A 27,651-nucleotide genomic window follows, 5' to 3' on the forward strand; every position below is an offset into this window, starting at 1 on the left:
ACGGCGGCCTCGCGATAAAGGCGATAAAATACGGTTGCCGAGGTTAACGATCGGCCTCAATCGGCGATTGATCAACATTACATTTCGTTGTTTCGTGCTTGTCTTAAATTTATTCGGAAACTTAACGCGTCCTTCACGTCCGAAATTGATACTCGCTGGTATCGAGAGGGGCTGGCCACGACAGCAATTCTGCTCAGTGAATGAGGCGTGCTGAAATCGACACGGATTTCGTAGATTCGAATTTTCGATGCGGCAAACACGCGATATCTCCGGCACAGGAAATACATCTTTTATTCTTCTTCTTTTTTTATCCTTTCTCCTTCTCTTTCACTATGGCTGGTGTGTTCGATTTTTCCGCGCTTCCGATCTGAAATGCCTCGCACGTCGCGTATTTTTTTTTCTTTCTCTCGCGATTACGGCGCCACGTTGTATCGACCGAGCGAAATAAGGGGGGCTCTCTAGGACGTGTGTAACGAGGGTACTGCGAACTTACGTGTCATAAAAAACAACTAATTACACGCGATAGAGTTAGTTGAGTCCCGGTAAGTTCTCCCTATGTGTGTGTGTGTGTGTGTGATGCGACAAAGGGGTTCTATATCCAATCTCGTACATGGTGATCCGACAACATCGTTATTCGGACGCGGTCGGCGGGCGGGATTGCGCGCTCGTCGCGCGGCTTTCCCGCGGGTATTCCTGCGGAATATCGAATGCGTGACGTTCGCGGATTCTTTTCACGGAACAGCGGCTTTAAGCACGTCACGTTTTGACGCGCGAAATTCGGCTCGCTGACCCAGCCCGTGCGTGCCATCGCGACGAAGCGCAATAAACAGCCGGCCGCCTGTTATCGGTGCTCGAATCGAAAATTTACGACGGCGGGGGGGGGGGGGGGGGGGAAAAANGGGGGGGGGGGGGGGAAGGAAAAATCTAGAGTGGTTACACACGTTTGACGAATCCCGATTGCATTGATATTCGGGTTAACGATTTTATCGAACTGTTAACGATATTATATCCAACGAAATTCTTAACTCGCGGCTCTACATCCGTATCGAACGTGAACTTTTTTCTCTTTTAGTTTCTAAAATAACCCTTCGGAAAACTCGCTGAAATTATCTCACTCGAGTACGTAGGAAACAGGTAGACGGGGAAAAAGTGAGAGGAAGAGAGTTGAATAGATAGAGAGACGGATAAAGAGAGAGAGAGAGAGAGAGAAAGAGAAAAAAGAGAGAGATCAGGTGTTTAGATAGATATAAAGATGGGGGATATAAAAGAGAGGGCAGAGAAGAGAGAGATAGATAGATAGATAGAAATAGAGAGATCGCGCGTCATTGTAAATCCTCGTCGACGACGCTGCGACGCGAACGAGCGCTGAGGTACGTGTAGCACTTTTGATTACGTTTGATTAATTATTCCCTCTCGCTCGGCTGTTTTCCCCACTCTCTTGTGTGTTTGCTTTTTATATTTATTTTTATACATATATATTCTTTTTGTATTCGCTCTCCCTCGTTCGGCGGGGGCTCGTCGAGTGTGTCGCGCGAGCGAGCGAGAGTGTTACGTGCCGCTGTGGCATTTCGGGGTGTGTTGCGCGCCAGGTGAATAACCGGTTTCGAGCGGCGCTAAGAGGGCCGGCGAAATAAAAAAAAAAACCAGTCGGCCGTAGTTTTCGCTTCTCCTTCGACGTGAAATCACGTGCACGTCGGACGCGTGGAATTAACGGGACGAACGAACGGCGGGTCGTAAATGGACCAATTTGAAGCCGCTCCCCGACGAACCGTCGCTCGGCCGGAACGAGTCCGCAGCGTTCGACGGGATCCAAAGCGTCGGCAAAAATCCCGCGGGATTTTCGATAATGGCTACTTACGCGCATTCGGGAATCGCGTCACACACCCGGGTAGCACACACCTCGATCGAGCCCGCTCGCGGGACTTCAACGCGATCACCTTCCGCCGACGACGCTTCCTCGCGCGAACAGCTCCCGGTCGGTCGAGCGGTCGGACGACGAAGACTCGAGGACGATCGGGATCCCCGTTTACGGTTTTATCACTTGAACGCTTTGCTATTGAGTGTCTCGGTGTACGCCCTACTGTTTTACGCATACATACTTACACAATACAACTATCGCGAACCGTCGGATTAATAAAATACCTATGCGCCTGTTTATCCTTCATTTTGTTTTCGTCGGCTTTTTTTTCTCTTTTTTTTTCTTTTTTGTTTTCCTTACAAGCTTGTTCGTCCTCTTACGCATCTCCGTGGCTGCGGCCGGAATTGTTCTCCTACTATATTTTTTCTTTCTTTTTTTTTCTTCTTTGTTTCGTTTTCTTTCGAAGGCTCGTCCCGAGCTGAGTGGATCCGAGGGCGAAGAGCGACGGGGGTCCGCTTTCAGCGAAGAGTAAGTTGATCCTCATCGGGAAACAGCCTGGCGATCTCGACTTATCTATGGGCTGACAGCGGAGACCGCGTTGTCTTCGCCGTTCCGGATCCGTCATGTTCGTTTTTCCTGTTAAACCGATCTCTTTCTTCATCCCATCCCCCTCTGTCTTTTTTCTTCTCTCTCGAGGACTTTTGCTCTTAGCTACACTTTCATTGCGTTCCCTACGTTAAAAATGATACAAAGTGGTACGTATGTTCTACCCTTCTCTTTCGTTTCGGCTGTTGTGCGTGAGGAGCGAAAGGGCAGAAATCAAACTGCAGAAAGATGCGGAAAGTGCAGCTAATACTTGGCAATCAATCGAACAGATTCAATCAGCAGCAGACGTGGTCGGTGAAATAACGGGGCAAATAAATGTGTACCGCGCGATCGATCGATATGAATTCAAGCACGCAGCGTGGCACGGTGGGGAACAACTCAAGGATGCTCGAGGAGAGATCGCAACGGGAACACAAAAGTGAAAGAGAACTGATTGATAATTCCAAAAGGTTTATTAAAATAAAATCCTCAAACACGATGTCGACTCAGCGGGCGGAATCCTTCGAAAAGCACAATCGAGAGCGACTAGATTACGGTCGAATTGTTTATCGTCGCTATCGCCACGGCGTCAGATCTGAACCCTGTTGCTACAAAAAAAGAGAAAAAGAAACGAACCGCTAAGTGTCTTTTATGTTAATGGGTCGGAAAGTAACTCGTTACTTTTCGTTGTAAGGTACTTACCTACATGACGAGTGAGAGGCAATGGTCACACATAAATTATGACGTAACAAACTAATGATCCGTGAATCGGGCTTTATATCTGACGTCGCCACAATAGTCGAGGGTTAAGATCAACGAGTATATTTCCCAAAACGATTAATTACGACATCGTAGGTCAATTATTTACTTCGGCCAGATCGACTTTCGAATTTTTGTCCTGCATCATTCTTGTAATAAGAGTAAGCAGAAGAGGCACTAGATATTTAAACAAATGTGAATCGGCAAAATATAAAACCACATAAATGACACAAATAATGTCCTGCTTTGAGTATTTTTGAGAATGCGATGCTTGAATTACGCAATTCGTTGTTTAAACGATAAGCGCTCAATGTACGTTTCCATTGATTCGGTTAGTAAAACTCGGTATGCCCGTGCATTGATAAAACTTGTTACGCTTATTACAAGAAATCCTTTTTTATTCTCCACAATAAGTACGTATAAATCAGTATTTGTATTGTACTAGAAAATAAATTATTAATTTAACGTATTATCGCAACGAAATATTGAGCGAAAATATAATTAAAGTAATATAAATTAACTGAAACATATTATTCCGATGAGTATTTTGCAAGTGTGTTCTTCTTGAGAGATTTTGAGCTTAATACCACAAGAGTCTAATTTAATTAATTAATTAATATTAACATAATTGAGAGAGAGAGAGAGAGAGAGAGAGAGAGAGAGAGAGAGAGATACATATACGTCAGGCAGCCGTATTAACATATCGGATCGAATGGAAGCAATTCTTGCGGGTCAAAGAAGAAGATTTCGTGACGCGAAAAACAAAGTACATGAATATAAACCGGTTCTTCCGCCGAGAATCAACATCCTTCTTCCCGAAGAATAACGCCGGTTTCCCTCCTTCGGATCGATGACGGTCCGGTCGGACGTCATATCTCGCGAGAGTTCCTGATTTGTTACTGCAGTTGCATCGCGGCATCACGACATCTAAAATCGTAAGAAAATCGACGTACAAGCTACCGTCGCGATCCGACACGACTGCAGAAAAGAGAAAGAGGGGAAAAAAGAAAGTAAGGGAGAAAGAGAGGATCCCTCCTGTCGCGCAAGCGACAAAAACCGAGCCGAGCGGCGGCGACAATCATTAATAAGTAATCCCAGTCGGATGAATCGCCGTTCCTTCCCTAGATTTACGCTTATTACTTACAGAGAATGCGGACTCGGGTCGCGAGACGCCAGAATTGGCCGGTTAATAATCATCATCAGTGCGATCGGCCCGTCGACGACGACGGCACCGTTCGTAATACTGAGCAGCAGCCGTTAATTACTTTGTCATACTTGTCGTTCCTAAATTAGGTTGATGCTCGCGCACGGGCGAAACGCGCGCGAGCACCGCGCACGTGTGGGCGCGCCTCCGCCGGCAGCCTGTAAGGTTCGTTTTTAGACGCAATGACATTTTTCAAGACGCAAAGCGACGACATCCTTCGTTAGTTAAGAGCACCTTGTAACATTGTCCTAAAATCACGCGCTGGACAAATCCGCGAATTCTAACATTAAAGGGAGGCGAAAACAATGTCTTCTTTCTCTAATGTTTTTCTTATATAAAAAGCCGGCTAGTAGTGTTACAAAACGTTAGCGATAATAACGAGTCCGAGTCATGTGTGAATGTTTGTTCGTATGTGTGTGGATGTCTGTGTTTGTATTTTAGTACGAAGTGCTCCTTCTCGCCCCGTTTTCACATCGTTCGGAACATGTTGTTAAAAAGTGCGCGACCGTCATGGACGACGGTGCCGAAATCTCTCTAAATTGTATCGAGACTCCGGGCGAGACGAAGGTTAGTCTAACGCGAAACGCCGAAAAGTCACCGACTTGGACTCCGAGAATTTAGAATGCGGATCTCGCGATTTCCTTCCTTCGTCTTTTCCGTCGTATCTTTTTTTTTTGGTTTTTTTCTTTTCTTTACTTCAAAGCGATATCGCGTCGAAAATCATTTTTCCATCTAAAACGGGTCTCTCAGGATAACATAGTCCGCCCGATTCGCACAACTTGCCCCGCGCAAACTGCCGTGCCCTCGATCAAAGGCAGTGAAGACCAAGAGGAGAACACTCCCTCCTCGAAAGTGACGTACCGCAAGAAGTCGTATTTTTCCGACTTTATACACATACATACATATATATGTATATATATATATATATACATAACGGTTATTATCGTGCCAAGAAACTTGAAAGTTCATCGAGGAGGAGCGGATTTCACGACGTGAGATCAAGAGAGCCGCCGGACCACTCTCGGGTGAAAGTTCAAATATTCCGACGTCACAACAATGTGTACCGATTGGAAAGGAGAAACACGACAGTTCTCGTGTCGTGCAAATTCCGAAGGCGGGTGCGATTTACATTCGAACGAAGGCCGCGACTCGCAACGGGGGCGCATCTAAATTTTTAACGTTCGTCGCGCTACCTAACTAACTGCTTAACAACGGTAAATATGTTTCTGCTGGTATTCAATATAACATGTCCTCACGCTGGCAAGATGGCTACCAGTCCGCTAACGATTTGTATTGTTGTCCCGATCGACGACAATCTCCGAATCTCTCTTTCGCACGCGCGCACTCGACATTCACGAGAAAGGATCAGAACAAACAACAGCCCGAACGACATCCGGAATACCTCCCGAGGATCTCTGTGCAAAATTTAGAATGTACTGCAAACGTCTCTCGGATTTTCGTTAAAGCACATTTTACACTCTTTACCGCGCGATATCTCTCGTGGATGTCGGGATGTGCCGTCCGAGTTCGTGAAAACCGTAAAACTTTTGCCGGCAAAATTCGTTTCGCGAATTTGGAGAACTTTACGATCGTACGTACTGCGTCGCGCTCGTGTTGTCGGCCGGCGACGAAAAATAATACACGACACCGTCCCTCTAATTGCTATTTCGCGGCTCACTGAGCGGCGCCTCTATAATTATGCGTAGCCCGTCCGTAATTTTCCGGAGTCAGTGATTCGCGACAGGAGAGGAACTGATGAAGCGTTCGATCAACAACTCACGACGAGACGAGCGGCCCGTGAATCGAAGTAATTGTTGTTCGTTTACACTGAATTCTCGGTGAATCGCTCGTTTACCTATGAGTTATTCTCAAGATTCCGGCGTGTAGACGCGAGGCTCGCGATCAGACAATTCGGTAATGCCGAGATATTGACGAGGACTGTCTGCTTCGCGACGTCCCGCGACGGGTAGATGGAAAATCGACAATGAGAAAAAATATAAGAGATGCTTTTTTTTTCGCAAGCGGCCGAGAGAAATCCGCAGATTGTCGACAGAGTTGCCTGAAGTTCTAGATCCTACCGCTAATCCGTCTGTGTTTTTGTAGTCCCCGGCTTGAAGTCTAAATTATTCGTTAGCTCTCGCTACGTAGCGCGTTCACGCCGGTGAAGAAAAGACTCTCCAAAACGGTTTTCGATAGAAATTCAATTCCACCACTTCTTATACACGATATTGTTTCCTTCTTCTCTTTCTTCTTCTTGTTCGTTTTTTTTTTCTTTTTTTTTTCTTGTTGTTTACTCTGCCCACTACTTTGCTCTCTTATAAGTTGGTTAAAATGCATATAAAGTGCACTAGACGATAAATGCACGTGAGATGAATCGCGCGATTAATTTGTGATCAATCGGTGAACTCGCTTCAACTCGTCAATTTGTATCTCTAGCAAATTTACTCAGTTATTGATGTAACCACTTATTCGCGCTCATAGGCAATATATATGACGTCGCGCCTGTTTCCAGAGGATCTCTCTTTCCGAGATCGTAAGGAACCCGGCAGCCCTGTCCAAATCGCGCGTTAACGACGACTGTGATCCATAACGCGTGTCTGCTCCCCTCACGCGTTATTGCAACGATAAAAAATGCACTATGTTTCGAAATTCCACTAGAAACCGAGAGAGTGGCCGCGCGATATCGAGCCGGCCGACGTCACGATTTTCCCGCTCGCCGTCTCGGACTGTCTCACACACACATCGGCGAAACAAAAACGATATGACCGCTCCCGCGCGCGGCACCAAATCAAAATTGATCCTGCAAAATGCGAGGACCGAAAACCCCCGGCCCCTCCAAGTCGATTCCGTATCGCGCGACCACGCCGGCAATCGCCGCTGGCTCAGGTGCGTTCGCACTCTTTTCTCCCTTCCCGCCCGCGAGGTCCTCGCGAAAACCGATCTGACGTCGGAGACACACACCCCCATCTCACCTGCTCCCCTTTCGACAAAGGAATATATATATATATATATATATATATGTATATATATATATGTATATGTCGTACAACAATATATACGTCCATATAAAATTAGCGACGTCGATCTCTGGCGAAAAAGGAATTGCAATGCAGTCCGCTACTAAAATACCATAGAAACCTGTGTGTACTCCTTAAAGGATTAAATAAATACACTATGTACACGCGCCGCGAATAGGTAGCAGTATACGCGTATACTATATATATTCTTTTATCTTCATTTGCTTCTCCTCTCTTTTCCTCTTGTCTTCGATAACAGCCATCCGATCTCTTATCGCGGGAGAGTGTGACTCGACTAGAACGCGTTTGTAACATATTTTCCTTTTTTTTCTTCATCTTTCTTTCTTTCCTTCTTTTGAATTAAATTATTTTAAGGCAAACTCACTGTTTCCTCACGCACGCCTCTCTCTCCACCCTTCTTCTTTCTTTCCTTTTTCGTTATACTCTTTTTCCCGATTGATTTTCTTTCTTCTCTTCGTTGGGGACGCACTCGCAAGCACACTCGCGCGCTCTCAGGTACCTATACACGCATACACACACACACACACACGCATACACATATATCCACGCATCGAATACGTCACGCGATCACGTTCGTTGTTAATTGTCTCAGGTCGGGGGTGAACTTATGTGAGTTCCCGGCACAGTCAGAGTTCGTTCTTTCGCGAAATCGCGCCATTTTCCCGATTTCGCTTCTTTGTGTCCTGAAATCAAAATCGGCGGCTGTTTAATGCGAGAGATTCAACGTTTTCGACGAAAGGAAGAAGTTAAAAAGCCAAGTTACACGATTCGTGGTGTAAATAAGGAAAAGAGGAGGAGATGGAGAATGCGATGAGTGAAGTTAGATTAGATCAAGTTCCTAAGTAGAGCTTGAATAAGTTAGGAAGTCGGCCGAAGAGGTCGTAACGAGATTAGCTTAATAGGTGGGAAAGGAAATAATGAATTGAGTTGTTAGATCAAAGTGACGTAAGGAAGAGTAGAACGTCAGACGGGAACGATACAACGGACTGTACGGGCGCAACGAGGTTGTTTAATAAAATATCGAGATTGTTTCTCCCGAGAGGATTGCCCAATGCCGGGGCGCCGGGCGGCTAGGTGAAATGGCGTTCGAAATTTGACGGGGATATTTTCGATAGCACAAAGCGTTTCGTATATATTCCGCTCCGAGTGAAAATCACCGCGAGTAGTGCTGCCGCCGTGTAAAATAGCAATGTAAGTAAGCATAAACATCTTCGTGACTTGCGTAACGTTCGTGAGTTAGCTTGAATGTAGGTCGAGGGTGATGTCGTGCGAAATTGAACACAAAAAGCTGTCCGCACGGCGGCGATCGTTCGCTATATTTAATCTTGGCTTGGGATATCTCCCGCAATAAGCTCCCGGATATTCGGTCATATTACTCGCGTAATTAACTCGAAAGCGCAGTAACGAGGCTGTCGGGAGATAACGCGAGGGACAATCGTTACGTGGCCGAAGGTATTTATCGGAGATCGTTACGAGTATTTTCGTCGAGGGATACGTCGATACCACGGGCGGGTGTTATTCTCGAAAGTGTATCCCCAAGCTCTTTAACGTTTAATCAGGCCTGGTCGAGACATGGTCGTGTTATTTTTTGCGACCCGCCAGATCATTCTTACACTGCCGATTGCATTGAGGGGAAATCAATGCAAGTGCCGATATTGAAGTGGATTTTCGAAAATTCAACAGAGAAAAACGAACATCTCGTCGATGCATATGTGTAATAAATATGAAAGAATAAAAGAAATTCCGATAGAGCGTTTGACCTTTCAAACAACGCTTCGCTTTATGCGCGACTCGAGGAAGATCGTCATGATGACTCGTGGGTCGACCTGACCTGACTCGTTTCCCGCGGTTTCCGAAGTGAAGTCTACTACATCGCTCGGGGGAAGCGGAACAAAGGGAAGCGCGGAGAACTCACCAGGTAGAAGTTTCGTTGAGCACACGCCTTGGCGGACGCCAGAGCTAAGATACACGTATAGGCCGACGTAGTGGCGTCGCACGGGCCCTGATTTAGAAGCCCTGGATCACGCCGTAGGCCTCGAGGGTGGACATGATGAGGTAGAAGAGCCAGAGGGAGAACAGGAACACGGATGTGATGACCTTCGGTATAAAAGGCCCGCCCAACTCGCCGCCGATCGACTTCGTCCGCCTCACCAGCAGCACCAGGATCACCAGGCAGGCTTCGGTGCAGAACAGGGTGACGGAGAAGGCCAAGCTAAAAGATTTGTTTTGTAAATGCGACGGTCACGTGAACGACCGAATTCGGCATTTCCATATTTTTCCGCCCGCGTCTCGGGGCGGTTTATTAACCCGACGACAAACTCGCGTTTAACGGAGAAGCGTAAAAATCTGCCGGGGGAGGAGGGGACAATCTCTCCTTTCTATTTTCCGTCGGAACTTCTGGGAACTACGAACCGGTGATTTCGCTGAGATTTCTCGCCCCCTCCGAAGACGAATGGGAAAAGTTCTGTAGCGCGACCGCGGCGCAGATTCATTCCGAGTCCTGGGGGCGGCGGCGGCGGTGGCGGTGACGTCGGAACTTAAACTTTCGTCAATCGACGGATGAGTATTCGCGGTCGCGCCTACACGATGGACTACAAGTCTGGACGATCGATCACTTCTGACAAGCTGTCACCGATTTTCCGAATCGGTCGGGATGCAGCCGATTATAGAATCAAAGTTCTCCCGGCGAGCTTTCGTCGGCGGTGACCCGGCTGAAAATCGCCGTGAAGTCCTCGCGCTTACCTCCGCAAATACGTTCACCTTGGAATACCTCTTATTGTTCGATCACAATGCTGCAGCTACAATATCAACGGAATTATAGCAGTCCCATATGGTCCACTAAATCACGCCGGTCCACTAAATGGAAAGCATATGTCATCTATGTGTAACAGCTCGTAGCGAATGTATTGTCCTCGCGAGGGTCGTCGCGAGCTGAGAGAGAGAGAGACGTTATCGGTGTGTACGGGAACAAAAGATCCACGTTTGAACTGTTCGGTGAGCGAGAGGATCGCCGGCGAAGAGATAACTTTGGGGATCTTTCCGAACAGTCCAGCTTCACACCTCGCGATCGAAGTAAGCCGTCGAAATGATGATCGGGGCGCGATAATCCGACTGATTGCAATAGGAGACATTTTCTGCGCGTTCGTGTATTCAATTTCCGGGGAAACGCCGACGGATATGAGGCTAGATACGATGCCCCATCTTGCGAGCGTCAAAATCCTCGTAAAATGCGATATCAGCGTCGTAGGATGGAAAATTGAGAACGTCGTAAAGCAGAGGTTCCACGCGGTGGTTCATCGTGAAAAAGTGCGAGGAAACGCGCGCGAGCATGTGAAAAGGAGGCGAATTGGTCGATTAAAAGCGGCCCACGTCGAGAAGATTGAATTCGGACGGAAGAATGCGGAAGCAGCGGCGGAAGGTCGATCAATAATTAATCGGTTTCGATGATTACGCGAACTCCGGCAAGGCGTTTATCGACTAGGCGTCACCACGGCATCTATCTATTAAGGCGGACAAACGGCTGATTGGGATATTTCCGTCGATACGTCACCGATGGCAATTTCACGTAGCGCGGGGGAGACAAAGGCGTCGTTGTCGTCGAGAGCAGCGCCGGCCAAGTTGCTGTCGCGATGCTTTGACCAAATTTCTTGAGAATAGTTTCACGAAAGTGATCGTAAATGGGGGATGACGGCTGGTTATCGAGGTCACGTCGTCATACCTTACCTGACCCACCGCCACGTGCCGATCGCGTCCCGTGCGATTGAGAACAGAGCCGCGATTTCTAATTTCACCGAGCACACTTGACGCCTTCTGTATTAAAACCCGAATCTGTTCTTGCTCGTTTTTATCTCTCCGGTATACTCGAGTAGTTATTTTTCAAATGATTTGAGTACTCGAATACCGTGAACAAGAAATCGTGAGCGTCGTTTATACTCACTTGCCGGGTTCGACGAAGAACGTCTCATTATGGCAGGCATGGTAAATAGCGGCGATACTCCACGCAACGCCGATCCCGAGGAAGACGTTCACCGCGTTACTCCCGGTGACATTGCCCACACACGCGTCGGCGTACTTGTCTTGACAGGCGGCTACTTTGCTGGCAAACGTGTCTGAAATGAAATGCGCGCATCGTGATTTCGCGTCACGTCATCCGCGAGGAATCGCACCGTTGAAATGCGCGCCGGCCACTTTGTCACTTATTCAGCTCTTTAAGTGGTTGAATTAAAAGTCCGGCTCGGAACGGGATAACGGGGATATTCGATTACACACAGTCCAGGCCAGAGAGGCTATTAACTTTGATCCGCATATCCAATATCCCTCTTTATTGCGCCCCGTTTCATTCGCAATGTTGCGTGAGGTAAAACTCGCGTTTCATAGCTCGGCGCCGGTTTATGGGACGCATTCCGGCGACAATCAGAGAGATCGCCGAGTGCGCTAAAGCGCGGCGGCTGTCTTGGCACCGCTCGGACACGCAGTTTGTACCAGTTTGCAGTTTATGGCGGCAGCGCGAGGTGAGCGCGCGATATCCTACTCCTCGTGGTATAAAGCGGAGTAAGAAACATTTCGCGGAGCTGCGGGGAGGTCCGTGATGTAATAACGCGCGGTCGGAATTCAAATCGCGTGCGGTAAACGCGACGGTTTTCCGGGATTACGTTTCAGGACAGATGTGGCTGAAAATGGCCGAAAATCTACGGAAAAACATCTATCGCTCGACGAGAGCGCCGAGCTTTCGCCGATCGATCCCGACTCTTCGTAGGGAGGGGGCGCGATTTTCCAGCGAAAATTATTTACGACGCGAAAACGCCGGCCATAAAGCTTTCGTTTCATGATGACTGGTTTTAATGATCATCATATTGTATGTGTCGCAAATTGGACAATGCAATAATATATTAGGCGCTTACGAATCGAGTCATAAAGTCATCCTGCTTCAGGCCGCGTGTTGCTGTTGCGACTAAAGAGACGTTGTTCGATTGTAAAGCCCTGCTGCACCCAGCCTATTTTCCAGATGTCCCCCTTTCTTTTTCATCGATGCAGCACGGTCTATCTGATACACGGTTCCGAAATGCCGAGGAAATGCGAAAATAGGTCGATGAATAGATTACTTTAAAGGACGAGTCATTTTATCGGATCGAACTCTTCTATCCGAAGGATTGCGAAAGATTATTGATAGCAACGGCCAATACTTTGATTAAAATACTGTACGTCATCTCATTGTTATCGATAAATAAAATGGCCTTAATATCGTACCAACTTTTGCGAGCACCTAACATTAATAATAAGTATGGCGCGGCGTCGTTACATCAGACCACATTGCATAGAGTATCGTATGCAATTCCGAGACATCCTGTACGAGTTTAAGAGTCTACGTGCTTCTTTCGCCGGCGATATGGAGAGGAAGGTCGCCAAACCGATCTCGTCGAGCGGTACTTTGGGAGATCGGAGGTACCCTCTGGCATAAATATTGATGAGCTTCTGGAGAAGAAAGTTTCTTACGGAGTTTTCGGGGAGAAGGAACACGGAGCTTAGAAGGGGAGCGCAAAAGTGACTTAAGCAATCCTGCTGTGCATCCCGCAAATTTCGTCGATATCCGCGCATTCCCCTATGCGAGGCCGTAAAATATCGCGAGACGTTATTTTAGCGCAAAGCACAAAAGCATGAAACGACCGTGCCGGAAACTCGGTGAGAAAGAAGAAGCCTCCTTCCGAGGAGAACCGTCACGAGCGTGAAAAAAATATTCCGAGCGCAAACCGAAATTCTCTGCAAAATTGATTTCCGTCGAATCTCTTCGTAAACTCGATCGTTTTCGAGGGAGAGAGAGACGTGCTTTATCCACACTCCGCGGATAACAAAGTAAAAGCAAAGTTGAGCTCAAGGTCGGCCCTGGCTTGGACGTTCGCGTTTATATTTGTATTCACGAGATAGGAATCCGCGAGGCAAAAGCGCCCAGAAGTTTTTGCTTTTTAATCCTATGTAAAAGGAAAAAAAAAGTTCTTTGTTGCCTCTCGTCTCGCGAAGCTGATTTATCGTTTCGTTATGAGTCGTTGCTTACCGCTGTCGTCGCCGGGGACGTGCACTTTTATAGTTTAAATATCAAGAGGGAATTAAACACAATGACATAATATATAATACGAATATTACGATACGAGAGAACGTGATATTAATGAATGGCCAATACAACGGTGCACTCTCGCAAACGCGACTCGCTGAAGGACAGGTGTGACTCCGGGAACAATGACAAACATAAATACAATGAGCGATACAGTCTTTCGCGCGAACGCAAGCGGATCGTCGCGCATGATTTTCCGACCCGCGTAAGCCGCGTTACGCAACATGCGATTGTCATATTGGATCGCCCTGGGCAGCACCCTGGAATCTCGACGGTGACTATCGCTTTTCACTTTTCTTCATTTAACGAAGTTGCGAGACGAAACGAATTGTTCTCGTGAAGCGACTCTCAGCCACTCAAGTACTCCCGCAACATGAATTTCGAATTTTTTCATACACGACGGATTATATAAAGTCGATCGAAATTTTCATTAAATCCGACACGTATTCTTATCGTTTTCCTCGAGAATTAGAACTCTTGGAAACGAGGAGCTTATTTGTTGGCGAACTGTAACCGTTCGCGAAACAAAAGGTCTGTACTTTTTCGTTGAATTGCCTGCACTAACTCGCACTAGTTCTCTTCTTCTCTTTTTTCCACCAAGTCTTAACTATATATTTGTTTCTTTTTAAGTTTTACAAGTATACACTAGTTTACAGAAGAAGAAAGAAAAACAGACCTAATATCTTTTCTTTCTTTCTCTCTTGCCGAAAGTATCGTATCAGTTCGCCTTTTTTACACGTAATTTGCGACTCTCAGGCACTAAAGTATTCCCGAAAGCTATAAACGCTCAATATAAACACTCTGATATCTCCCGAAGTGCCGGAATCCGTCGCTTATTTTTTCGTTAAATCATCGCGCGTCGTTTAAATGATCGCGGTCGCGAGTGCAGTGCGGCGCGGGACGGTGCAGTGCAGTGGAATGAAGTGAAGTGAGTAAAGAGTGATCGACGTGGAACAATGGCCGCTACGGAGCTCGGATGCTGAGGAGGCTGGACGGACGCGGACAGGATGCAGCTGTAGATTTCATCGATGGACCTGGACAGCCAGACGTCACCGGATATCAACGTGAAATGGTGAATGTACAATTTGAACGCTCGCAGCTTGTTTAGACGCAAATCGAATTGATTCTCGGCGAGAAAAAGTATAGACAGTTGTATAGACACTGTGTGTTATTTAAGACTGTGCGAATATTCGCGATGTAAAGATTATGCGCGATGCGTGGTTACACGTACAAATATATATATATATATATATATATATACAGTCAAATTAATACCGGCAGAATAACACCAACAATATATAGGCTAGATTTTTCCAACCGTTTTCTGACGTATTATTGATTCGATGGATTTACTTCAATGTTCGAAGAAAGGAATGTATACGGTCATAAAATACCAGTAACCCAAGTGACACTGCGTGTTAAGGCTATTCCGCCGGTTAATGTGCACGCAGCCACGGCGTGCCCGCGTACGGATGACATTCAAATCAAGATGCAATCTATATAAATATAGGTTAACTTGCTCTCGATAGTTGAAAAAGAAACGACGCGCGCGCTCGGTGTCTAATTGTTGCAAGCTGCCACGACTCGCGGTGTTTTCTCTCTGTTTCTTGGTATCGCGCAAAGTAGAATAGCCGCAGTGCCGGCGTGCATTAAGATTTTATGGACGTATTTGGAATAATCAATTTCGCGCGAGAGGCAACTGCTGTTCTAGATGCAAATTTTGGACGTAACCTATTGACCCAGAAACCCGTAATGACGTAGCTGTCGTTATGCTTTTAATAGCTTTTGATAACGCCTGCTCAAATGATTTATTAAATGCCTTTGTCGCGGATTTTGTACGGAAATAGTGAGAGAGAGAGAGAGAGAGAGAGAGACACGCAGGGGTTAGGTCGCAATCGCGCTGCCGGAGATACCGATATAATTAATTCCATTTTTCTAAATATACACGCGTGCACATTTTTTGCCGGCCGATAACGTAGGGACGAAATTACCCCTGTTAAGCTGGGGAACCCCCCACTATCGAGTTCGCACTAAACAAAAATTTTAATACTATTTATGTGCTAATTAGTTGCTCTAATCGCAATTTTGTTGCTCCAGCCATTTAGCAGGAAATAGCGTTTAAAATGGGTGGAGCCAGGTAGACATTAAGCTGGATCCCCATAACGAAAAAATTATTTAGGATGGTCGTACGAAAAAAACAATTATATGGGAATTTGTTGCTATTTTGTTGCTCTAAGATAGCCAAAAGAAAGTGGGTACATATAATATTTTTTGCAAAATACCTGGTATGACGTTTTGGTACGTGATGGTATTTCCGAACTCGATTTGCGATGGTGGGGGGGTCCAGCTTAATAGGGGTGACGAAATTGCCGATCGAACGGTTAAAAGGTCCGGCGAACGAACCTACTAAAAAATATACACACATGTATGTAACATCCGTTAGAAACAGCATCGATAACCACGCGCAATCTTTGTGCCAAAAGCCGATGCGCGGAAGAGAAATTTCTTGGTTTGAAAAAACGTCGTCCTTGTCGCGCTTTCTTTGTGAGGGAGGGAAGAATGCAATTATTATCTCGAGATTGGCGATGCGAGTGAAAATCCCATTACAAAAGAAGCGGACGCGCGCGCACTACAGTACGGAAAGCTGGGAAAAGCGGGATTTTCCGCGCGGCAACTTGAGATTTATCAGGCTCTTTATCCCCGAGAAAGCATCTTCAGCATGTTCATGGACAAGTATGTACCCACTTTAAACGGTTCCCGACATCGATGGGACTTTACCCCGTGGATCAGCCGCGCTCCGTAACACGGTGAATCGTAGCCTCTTAATGATTGCCTGACCGAACCTAATCTGAGCTCTCTGCGCCGGGACGCTGCCGGCTACGATAATAAAAGGGGCAATTCGGACCGACCAATAAAGATTGTCCATGGATCTCGAAACGTTATTTACTTCCACGTCCTTCCTCGCCATAGCGTTATTTCTACGCGTTCTTTCTTCTTCCTTTCTTTTTTCTTTTACGGCCCTCGCTGAAGGTGCTCCAACCAAACTCGAACGGATCCGGGGATCGCGATAATAGATACGGGGAACGATGTTGCGAGACAAAGCTGCGGAATGTTACAGACCTATAATTTTTCAATATCCCTATATGTGAGTGAGACAATAACTATTATCACGTTCAGTATCTTCGAAATATGAGAGCAGTGAAAGATCTATCCATCAGAGAAATTGCACTGATGCCAACGGACATCACTCGGACCATCTTCTGTAAATGGAAACTTCCTTCATCTTTTCACCTAAATAGTAAAAAATCTGCTATTACAAACGATCCATTCAAATTTTTGTGTTACTTCAACGAGGTGAATGTCTTAAAGAATAATATATTAACAAGATGAATATGTTAATTTAACGTATATTCGTGTACTTTTCAACATATTCCCCGTTAAAGTGACATCAAAATTTCGGTAAACCGTTTTCGCAACCGTTTTAACTGCGCAGTTAATAAAATATATTTGTTTCGAAGATATTCTCAAGGTGAAACCAGTTATTGCCTCGATCTGTAGCTGCAACGCGGGATTGAATTCTTCTTCGCTCACTCGTTCTCTCTCTCCTCTTTCTTTCTTTTTCGGAAATTTGATTTCCGCGAGACATGACATAGTAACATATCCGCCCGACTGCAGGTCGATATAAGTCACCGTCGACGAATATAACGCGCGCAACACAGAAATAACCGCCAAAACAAACAGCGTATGATGAAGTGCGGATGCCTGCGCCTTAATGATTTTAAAGTAAGGGCCGAGATTCTGCCGTTGTGCAAAACATGTGGCGAGGGAAATTCCTGAAAGTCATTCAACTTGCCCGCGAGATAAATAACTGTTTTAGAACGACGGAAGCTGCTCGCAACTACTTCCATTAAGGTTTTACGAGTCCCGACATGGCGGCGTTCGCTGTTGTCAGCGAACGTATAGAAAACTATTCACCGGAGGTAAACAACATTACGAAAAAGCTGCGATATAACTGCTATTTCGAGAATCTTCAATAAAATCAATTATTCGGAATGATGAAGAATATCTCGGCAAAACCGTGACTCTTAAATTTAAGGTAGTTGACGATATTATTAGAAAGGTGATGGTTAATAAAGCACGAAAAATTTCAAAAAATCTATGCTTAATGTTTATAAACATGATTTATGATATATAGCTTTGATACGCTGGGAAAAAATTTCTCATACATAATTATATATATATATATGTTTATATATAAAGATATAATATAAATATAAATTATATATAATTATATATGGAATATTTGTTCTCGGGAGTGTAGCAAGAGAATGTCAGTCAAATTTACATAATGTTTAAAAACTCATAAAGAAATAATTGATTTTTGCTGTAAGAAACGCAGTAAGAAGCGTTGAAACACATTCTCCATAAAACTTTTAAAAATAGAAATGTTCGATAAAATTGTCTCTCTCTGAAGATGAACGCGCGTGAGAAGACGTAAATTGGGACGCTCGGTGTGTTTGCACGAAGAGCACCCTAGTTTGGAGACACTCGCTGTATAAGCATTCCATAATTCGTGCCATCTGTGTTGCAAATGCGTGCGGCCGATACGATCTCGCCGGTGACCCGCTAGCTTAGCAGTTTAGTGTGTTAGGGTAGTTTGCGTTTCGTTTGACACTTACCGGGGATGCTAGTACCAAGAGCGACGAAAACCACCGCGGTGACGGAATCCTTGATACCGAGGGTGCAGCCGAAGTATGAGGCGACGTCCCCGATCACCGCTGTGACGACGCCGATTCCCAAGATGCTGACGATAAAGCACAGATAACCGCCCGCGATATCTGAAACAAGACGGAAAAAGCAAAAGATAAACGCTGTTCACCTCGTGCTTTTTATATCTTTCTGTACAGTCGATCACATACGACAGTTGCAACAGTTTTTTTTCTTACATATGTTTCGAAACATACAAAAATTACGACGAAGCGAACCTATACTGTTAGGAAAACTTCTTGATTTGGTTGGGAAGTTTTTTTTTTTTACATAAGTTACCAAGTGTGAAAATTAATTATCAAATTGATATTACATTTAATAACGAATAGTTATGAAGAGACATTCTGAATCCACATTTCATAATGATGTAATAATTTAGAATATGAGATTTACTAACTGAACATTAGTGAAATACATCACAATTGATGTATTTCACTAATATACACAATTAACAGTTTATATCATTATCAAATCCTCCATTATACATGTATTAACCATTATACTGTGCATTATTAAACAAATTTTTAGAACAACTGTAATATATCGTGTTTATAAGGTGTCATAACTAAATATGAAAAATATAACAAATTATATAAGACGGAAAAATATTAAATTTCATATATTTGTTCCTTTGTTTTTATAGAAAATATGGAACATCATGATTATTTCATAACTAATAATTGATATCATGAAAATTAAGAAAAGTTATAAATTTTAATATAAAATTTTTAGATTTACTGTCAGAAACGCTATTACTTAAGAACATTCTTAACAGTGTACGATTCACGAACATGCGCGGTAGATGGTCAGGCAGCTGTCAAAACTTACATACACATATCTAATTTGGACACATGAACATATGAAATTCTGACAGTTGCTGACCATCTACCGCATGTGTTCGTGAATCACACAGATTCACTTCGTCGTATCTTTTGTGTGCTCCGAAGCATGTGGAAAAAAACGATTGAAACTGCCCGGTAATCGGCTGCATGTGTCGCGCAAACATCGCGCAAACATGACGAACTAGAAGATTTAATAATGAAGGCGAAGCGTGCGCGCGCATCGCGCTTCTCGGATTAATCAAGATTTTATTCCGCGTGTAATTAAAGCCGACGCTCGACGAAGGGGGGTTGACGTCCCCTGCGATTTGTGTTTCGCGAGTTCGATAACGGAGCGCCGTAACATGGGAATTCTCGTATCCAGCCGTACGATTCGTCTGGAGATGAACGGGATGCCGCGAAACTTTGCCCGCGAACTTCGCCGACGGCTGCGGCTCAACCACGTGTGAATACGCCGCAATTCGGAAACTGATTAAACGGCGCGGTCGTGTTGTACATTTCCGTTTAGAGGATTATAAAGATGTGTGATATGATAAAAAAAAAATCGTCGCAAAATTATCGCGTGGTATTTCGATAGCGTATTTTGAGGATTAATTGGGGAGAATCGAAAATCCTGATACGAAAACGTCTCGAGGAAGATCGAACCAACCTTTCATTGCGATTTTCCAACTTTTGATCTGACATATCTCTGCAACTAAGCTTTCAATGAGAATTCTGTCCAAGTATACTCCGCCGGAAATTAAGTGAAATGTAATTTTCTTATTCATTTGGCTCCCCGAAGTTTAACTCGCGAAACAGTCGTGTTTTTCATTCGCTTATAACTCGACGCCTCGACATTTCTGCGTCTGAATTTTGTATTCCAGTTAAGCTCAGAACACATTATTAAAGTTTGGTAATTTTGCAGCACGTCATGTCAATATTATGTGTACAGAATATAAAATATATTAGATAATATATATTACGAGAAGTATATTTAAAAAAATGGAAAAGATGTATGCTCAAACGTATATCGTATAAAAAGTATGTTGAAAACTTGCATCTAACAACTATCTGTTTAAGATTACGCGGATTACGTAAATCGCGATACCGTTTTGCTCGCCGTCCGCACGTTCCGTCTAATTATTTAATATCGCACATCGTAACGCTTCTCTGCGCGCCAGCTCGCATTTTCTTTCACCATGTCGTTTATTTGGGAACGCCGCTTAATAGTCGCCTACGCAGATCGCTTTACTTATTTATAAAGTGCCAATTGACGTTTATCTAGCGGCATCTCCCAAGTACTTTGCACACTGGCACGACAGGCAAATATTTGCGCAGGTCCTTTCCGGTCATTCAGATTAATTGGATTAATTAGAACTGCCAGATGCTCGGCATTGTGCTCTCACGTACGATTATGTGTGAATACGCGTGTGTATGTGCGCGCGCGCGCACGTGCGTGCAAAGCAACGTACACACACACACACACACACACACATTCCGAGCGTCCGTTGTTCCGGGAATTTTCCAATTTTCCCATCAAATCCGATCGGACTGAATATTATAAGCGATAACGACCGCACGATGTAAGATGACAATCACATCGCGCGTTTAATCGCGTTAAACCCGCCGAATTAATTTCTATTTATAATACGTGATGAAATGTCGCGTACACTGCGCTCGCGGGACTCCAAGGCTGCAATCAGTTTTGTCTATGGAACGTGACCCGATTCCCTCGCACGAATTATGGGACCGCACCTGACGCACATCCTGACGTATGGGACACGATCCGCCATGAAAGCCGTAACCGCGATATCCGTTTGAATTATGACGGTGACGGCAAATAAGAATATCTGTGTGTACACACGTCATCTCGTATTGAAATACCATAGACCTCGCTACAAATAATCCGAATAAGCGCGAAGCTTACCGGAGAGATTCCAAAAATACATACTTATATGTAACGGGATCACCAGAAGAGAGAAATCTTCGAGGAGGGAAGAAAATCCGAAATAATCCCGATGAAATTTTCAACGAGCGTCGAAATCGATAACCGATAAAATCCGAACAACAATCAAAACTCGTCATTTATGAGAGATCGAATTGAGATTTATGGGCGCTTCTCTCTCTCTCTCTCTCTCCCTCCCTCCCACCCCTCTTTCCGACAACAAGAAGAAATTATTATTAGAGATCTTTATAGGAAGCCATGTTTACGGTGAACGCCGGCGTAAATATAGCTAAAGAGTCCGTAAACACGCGGTTAGCTTTACTGTTAACACGTGGCCGGTGTATATTATCGCAGCACGCTCGCCGTACTTGCTAAACTCGACTGATTTATTAACGTGTTTCGTGGTCTTTTTCAAGCTGTCAGACAGCGACTAGCTACTGATTACATTATGTAATTATCGGAAAGTCAGCAAGCTCGGAAACTCCCTCGGGGCTGAGTAAGCCCGATGCGGTAACGCCATTAAATTAAACGTCTAAAAATATCAAAATAAATTACAATGTAATTCTCTGGCGTTCAGAGAGAGAGAGAGAGAGAGAGAGCTCAGCTCCGATTTATAATCTAAAGTTTGATTTAAAGTTTTCCGCACACGGAAAAGTACGAGCTGAAAAGGACGAAAAATGTTATATTTCTTTGTTTTGCTTGTACGTATCGTATAAAAAAGTAACATATATCATCCCAACAGCGAAAAAAATTTATTTTTTTTTTATAAAAAATATATGTGGTACTTTTTTTTGTAAAAATAATATACATGATATTTTTTTAAAGAGAGAGAATTAACTAATATATTTATTCTACCGTTGCAAATATACCGTTTGCTCCGGCGAATCTATCAGTTTCTAACACTTATTGGGAAAAACTTGTTTAGTATCTCGAACACGCCGCTCTACAGAGGCGGAACAGCCATTGTCGTAAATTCCGCGAACGAAAATTACTTTGGAAAAGAGTATGCGGGTGCAGGTCGCTATAAATCACGCGAAAATTTCGTGGAAAAGCAGAGAACACCGCTTGCGGGCGCGCTCGCGCATACGTATACGTGCACGAACGTACATATGTATGTGTCTATGCGCGTTCATGAGATTTTCTAATATTCCCGAAACAGCAGCGGATGTTAAAATATTTTGCGACGTTTCCGCACTTAATCCCCAAATGAAGTCTCCCGTGGGTATTCAATCCTCGGCTTCGAATTTTACGGGTTTTTTTCCAGTCAAACGGCGGCGGTGACGGACGCGCAAAAATCGCTTTGTAAAGCTCGGCGGCGAAAGCGTTGCTGGAAATTACCTCCGGACAAAGGGCGACGTGTTCACGAATTTTGCAGGCGACGCCTCGTCTTTTAAATAGCGCGTATAACCGCGGTTTTCAGTTTCTGCGAAACAGTAACGAGACGTCCGCTTTTGTATTATTTCGCATCGCGTTTCGGCGTTCGTTAGCGACATCCGAAAAAGTTCCTCGATTATTTCGGCGACTCTTGGCTGGCCGGATTCCTCCACCCTTACCAACCCATCCTCCCTTCCCCCCTCTTAAGCCCCGAATAAAGGAAGGCAAATGCAGTTTCGCATCTTGCAACGAAACGTTGATTTATAAGGACGGCGCGGAGGGTTAAGGAGGAGAAAGGACGGCGAGGAATAAACAGGGTGAAACTACGCTGCTCGATACAGTAGTTTTCAGAGCTTTTGCCAGTTCAGCAGGCTTTCGCGATTGTGCTCGCTGAAATAAAGCACGTTTCCTCCTTCGCCCCTCTCTCCCTACTGCCCCACCTCCTTCCCCTCCGACCTTCCATCGTTTTCTTCCAGCCGGTGGAGGCAGAGCCGTAACTAAAAGACGCAGAGAAAATCCCTTCGTACCTCAAAAACAAAAGGAAAGAAGAGACGAAAGTGAAAAAGATGTTGGCGAAAAGTATGAGGCAAGCAAAGGAGGGAGGGGGTGCATGAGGAAATGAAATACCCGCCGCGACGGGAGTAATCTTGTATATTTCGCCGGATTGATACAAATATACGTAAAAGTATGTGTGAATAAAGATACCACAGCATAGTGCATACCGGTGTAACGTACGGGAATGATGCAGCATTACATACGCTGCATGTATAATCTCGCAAATGCTCGCGTTTATTCGTTCTCCCCTTCCCTTTCCTCTTATTTTTTTTCTCTTCCCTTCTCTCGTCTCTTCTTCTTTCTCTCTACCACTCTCGGAATTCTTCCGCCTCGATTCGCAGAAGCTAATTCTATCGGAGAAAAGGTAATCTCCCGGCACATCTTCGACGTTTCACGTGTACCTCCTGCGGAGAAAAACCGGTGCGAAACGGTGTGAAAAGTATGTCGGGAGCCAAGAGGGGCGTGATAACGCGCCTTTTATCTCCGGCGTTTCCACACTCGAAGAAACGGAAACGGCGAGAGATCAGATAGTATTCCACCCGTGGTCGTACTTCAAAAAACAGCGCGGGGGAATCCAGCTGGTGTTACACGCTGATCCCGTGGCTCCCCACGAGTTCTCTAAATTCCACAATCCCCCGCGAAGCTGTATATGTGCCATCCTCTAACCTTAATATCTCTATCCCCTCGCGCATTTCAGACTTCTCCGCTTCATATTTTATTTTATGTTTTACATCCTTCTGCCCCGTCCCCTCTCCCTCACTCGTGCGTAATTCGATGTGTCTCTCTTAATCGTTCCTTAGCTCGCACACTTCCCTTATCTCAATTAGCCACTAACGTTTTATCTTCGTAATGCCCGTCCGCTAAATCGCGGGTACGTTTAATCCGATCTCTTCCGGGGTCTTTCCGTTCCTCTTAATCGGCTGAAACAATCTTTTCTGTCTCTCTCTCTCTCCCTTTCTCTCTTTCTATCTCTATTCAGTTCGCGATGCGCTTGATAAAAACTTGATATTAGAGAACAATGTTACGCGACGTGTCGCGATCGCTCGCACGCGTTTGCAGGGCGGCAAGTGTTGTGTTCCCATACTCTTTTATTAGTCATAGTAAAAACACCTCGTATATTCGCACGGTAAACTAGAATGCATTCGCATCGTGCGATTTTATCGCGCCCCGTGTGCTGTACATATATACGGCAGAATAAAATTATTCCCAAGGGGGCGATTCACTTTCTGCGAAAAAAGAAAACAACAGCGCTATCGCGAACTGTGTCATCGCACGTAGAAGACAATATTTTAAGCCCAGATACAAAATGTCGCCTCAAGAAAGTGAATAAATAAGACGAGAGCTAAATCGTTTCGAGAAGTATGTTTTGAAAAGAAAGTACCCGTATAATTCATAATTAGACGGAAATCAACGAAGTAAATCGAGCTGAGAAAATAAGATCCGTTATCGGCCGCAAAGTGTGTCGATGATACGAATAATCGTTACTCACCGGTAGGTGGGACGAAGGCGAAGAGAACCTTCCAGAAAATGGTGAGTGAGTGCATGAGATAATCCATCGCCGATGGTGAAGACGGTTGACCGCTTCCACCCTCGGCGTCGTCCTCGTCGCCCCCACTAACGGTCAATGCCTCCGTAAATTGTTCCTTCCAGGAGCTTGTGCCTGAAAGTGATATTTCAGAATTTGTACGTCACTATCGAAGAAGAAAGAAAGTGACAGTGAAAGGAAAAGGGAGAAAGGGAAAAAGGGGAAAAAGAGGGAGTTTTGAAAGATGAAACATGTTTATTTTACAATTCTTTTTTGATTTATTTTATTCAGGATTTACGTTTTATTTTTCGATAATCAAGAGAGGAAGTAAATGAACGTTCACACGATCGGAAAATTTGATCTTTCGGGATTTCAAAATTGTAAGTTTTTGTCTTGGATTATTATTTCATAACTTTTACTTTCACTTCTTTCTTTATCTCTTCCTCTCTCGCTTGCAGCGCATTTATATTAAACATAAAATGTATACAGCTCTGTAATATTGTCAGAATATTTTCCAACTTTTACGTAGTTTCCTGAGCCAGACATTTCTCTTATTTAACCGTATATATTATATTATAACGGTTAGACGAATAAGCAATGAACGCTGTCATGGTTACGACATCAGATTTCTCAATGCGGCAAATTTTCCGTATTTCGATGACTGACACTTCCAGAATTTAATTTGCAAAATAATTCGAGAGCTGCCACGAACAGCGAACAACAGCCAAGTTCGAAGGACGAGCTGCAGTATTCCAGAGAGTTATTTTTTGAAGATAGATAGACGAGGTGGGTGAATTAGCTCAACAGTATAAGAAGCTCGTTGCATCACAAAGGGGTGTGATCCGTCGCATGGCGGATGGAAGGAGCAAGTTTCAAAAGAAATACGAGCAGAGTAAAATGCTAAGAAATTTAATTATACTACCTGTAATATAATACAATTATCTAAGGAATACAAGTATGTATGAACAACAGTTTATTATTTGTTTAATCTCAAATAAGCTCGATTTTAATAAAATTTTAACTTGACAATTATGCTTATACACGTATTGATAAATATATAAACAATTGTTTCATTAAATTTAGCTCACTCTAAGGCTTGTTACCTTATTGTTGTCCGTGAGATGTGACCTTACCCGAATATTTATCATAAGTGCTATAAAATAATGTATAATGTTAATATTACAATATGGAGAATGTGAAATTGATGAATACGTAACATAACTATGTTCTAAAGTATTTCTGGCCGAGCATGGATGCCGAAACCAATAAAATGTTTATGTACGCAACTATCGAGCGATCATATTGGTCCTTAACGCGCCGGGAGAAAGTCGGGAAACGTTAGGAAACATCGCGCGTGATTCCCGAGTTTTCCAACTGATCAAATTGCTTTTAGTACGCGTCGCGTTATTTCGCACATATCAACATCATATTAGTATTATTTTTAACAATGATAGCATTCTAAACTCGTATTAGAGACTACCATTTATCTTTTTACTAGTTCAAAAAAGATATATATATATATACACACACACAGTTTCAAGCTGCCCTTCTTAATATGTTCACATATTTCCACATAACCAACCAGAAAACTTGCTCTTGTGCAGATCCAATGAAGTTCATAGCCACACGCTGGGTGCGGTTCCCAAGGGAAGCAGTTTCCGTTTACGCGGATGCCGTACCGGAGGATCCGGCTCGGGCCAAACAGGATCGTCTCGAAGGTAGTTTTATAGATTTCCCGAACATTCTCGAATTTAATCCTTCGCGAGCGAAACTGGGACATAATTGTCCCCGTGAAAACCGTTGAGTTGCAACAATCGCAGAGGATTAATTCGCTTGTATTCACGCGAATTTATCTCGTCAAGCCATTAATCATCATATTTAATCAGCGATACTATTATTTTTGTTGCAGAACTGTAGCAGAACGTGGCCGATACCGAGCTCCCGTTGATTGGTGAGTCAGACGCAAAGATTTATGGTGACGGATTTATTGATGACGGTTGGTTTACATAAAAAATCAATGCGATTTGCATAGCTCGTAGATTTTTACACGCACACTGAGAGAAGGAAATGATCGGTGTCATTATAAATTAGTCATCTTTGGTCCCATCCAATTTTTTATTGTTCTAACGAAAAAGTAATAATAATCACACCAACAGACACGATTTCTTGATTAGTGTAGTAAACTGAACATTTTATGTGTAATGACACATTTTAAATTGCATCATACATCGGCATATATATTAACTGTTATTCAAATAAAGTTATCGAGTGCAACAATGAAGATCTTATCAAATTGCGATGTAAGTAAGACGTTATCTGTTTACCGCAAGAAGTCTCTAAGCGCGCAGGGTAAAAAGGCATCATCGGTCTACCTCGTAAAATTAATGGATCTCGAAGAACGAGTGGCGAAGTCTCGACGATGACGAATCGTTTCTCCCCTCAACAACGTAATAACGCGGCTCACTCTTACTCATCGCGGATAATGAGAATCGTGGAAAAGTCGTCGTAGCCGATTAGTAATATCACGTAGATTTCTGCCTGCTATTATATAAACAAACAAAATGATTTTGCATTTTAAGGGCGCCGATGGATCGATGTCGACGTTTCGTGAGTTTTCATTTATAAAAGCTGTAGGGTCCGCGAGCGCTTCCAAATCTAAAAGTTCTTCGAGTTAGACCGCGAAATTTCGTTCTTTGATCACTCAGACATCGGTTAATCGATTTACAGTTGACGTGGTATACAATAGATTTCTCCTTCGACATACTTCGGAAGGCAACCATTGTCCACGGGATTTTTGAGAAATTTCCAGAGTAGATAGACTTTCTCATTGAACGTCGAATACGTTCCGAAAAGTATCGGAAAATAAAACGTGCGTCAACCTCTATGGCCGCGACCTCTACGTAACTGTACGTAATCTTGAAATACCGACAGATTTCACAAAGAGAAGCTCTTCCTTCTCCGAGCTCGAAAATTATCGTAATACGTTATTCAACTGTTGTTCCCCGCGGTAATGGCTCGATCATCGAATGTATTCAGCGCAGGACGCTGTTATAAAGTGGCGTCCTGTACACACTTAAATCCGCGATCTCGTCTCGGACGAGAGAGTGAAGCGCTTTA

The 27,651-nt window shown here is 44.2% G+C and overlaps 1 protein-coding gene and 1 long non-coding RNA gene across 3 annotated transcripts in view; one reads left to right on the plus strand and one right to left on the minus strand.

Moving 5' to 3' along the window:
* Nucleotides 1-2,894: 2,894 nt before the first annotated feature.
* LOC106742408 (sodium/calcium exchanger 2) overlaps nt 2,895-27,651 on the minus strand; it is a 73,221-nt gene continuing 48,464 nt past the window's right edge. For both annotated transcript variants that reach the window (XM_014615322.1, XM_014615321.1), the window contains exons 5-9: nt 24,499-24,669; nt 18,230-18,388; nt 11,382-11,553; nt 9,360-9,656; nt 2,895-8,127 (exon numbers count right to left, since the gene is read on the minus strand). In XM_014615322.1, coding sequence (XP_014470808.1) covers nt 9,452-9,656; nt 11,382-11,553; nt 18,230-18,388; nt 24,499-24,669 — 707 coding nt within the window. In that variant the 3' untranslated portion in view covers nt 2,895-8,127; nt 9,360-9,451. The remainder of the gene's footprint in view (nt 8,128-9,359; nt 9,657-11,381; nt 11,554-18,229; nt 18,389-24,498; nt 24,670-27,651) is intronic.
* On the plus strand, nt 13,290-26,627 carry LOC106742410. Its single transcript, XR_001374268.1, has 3 exons — nt 13,290-14,622; nt 26,139-26,252; nt 26,444-26,627. It is a non-coding gene; the product is annotated as an uncharacterized LOC106742410 (long non-coding RNA).

Source organism: Dinoponera quadriceps, unplaced genomic scaffold (genome assembly GCF_001313825.1).
Source record: "Dinoponera quadriceps isolate SergipeBrazil2010 unplaced genomic scaffold, ASM131382v1 scaffold754, whole genome shotgun sequence".
NCBI lineage: Eukaryota > Metazoa > Arthropoda > Insecta > Hymenoptera > Formicidae > Dinoponera > Dinoponera quadriceps.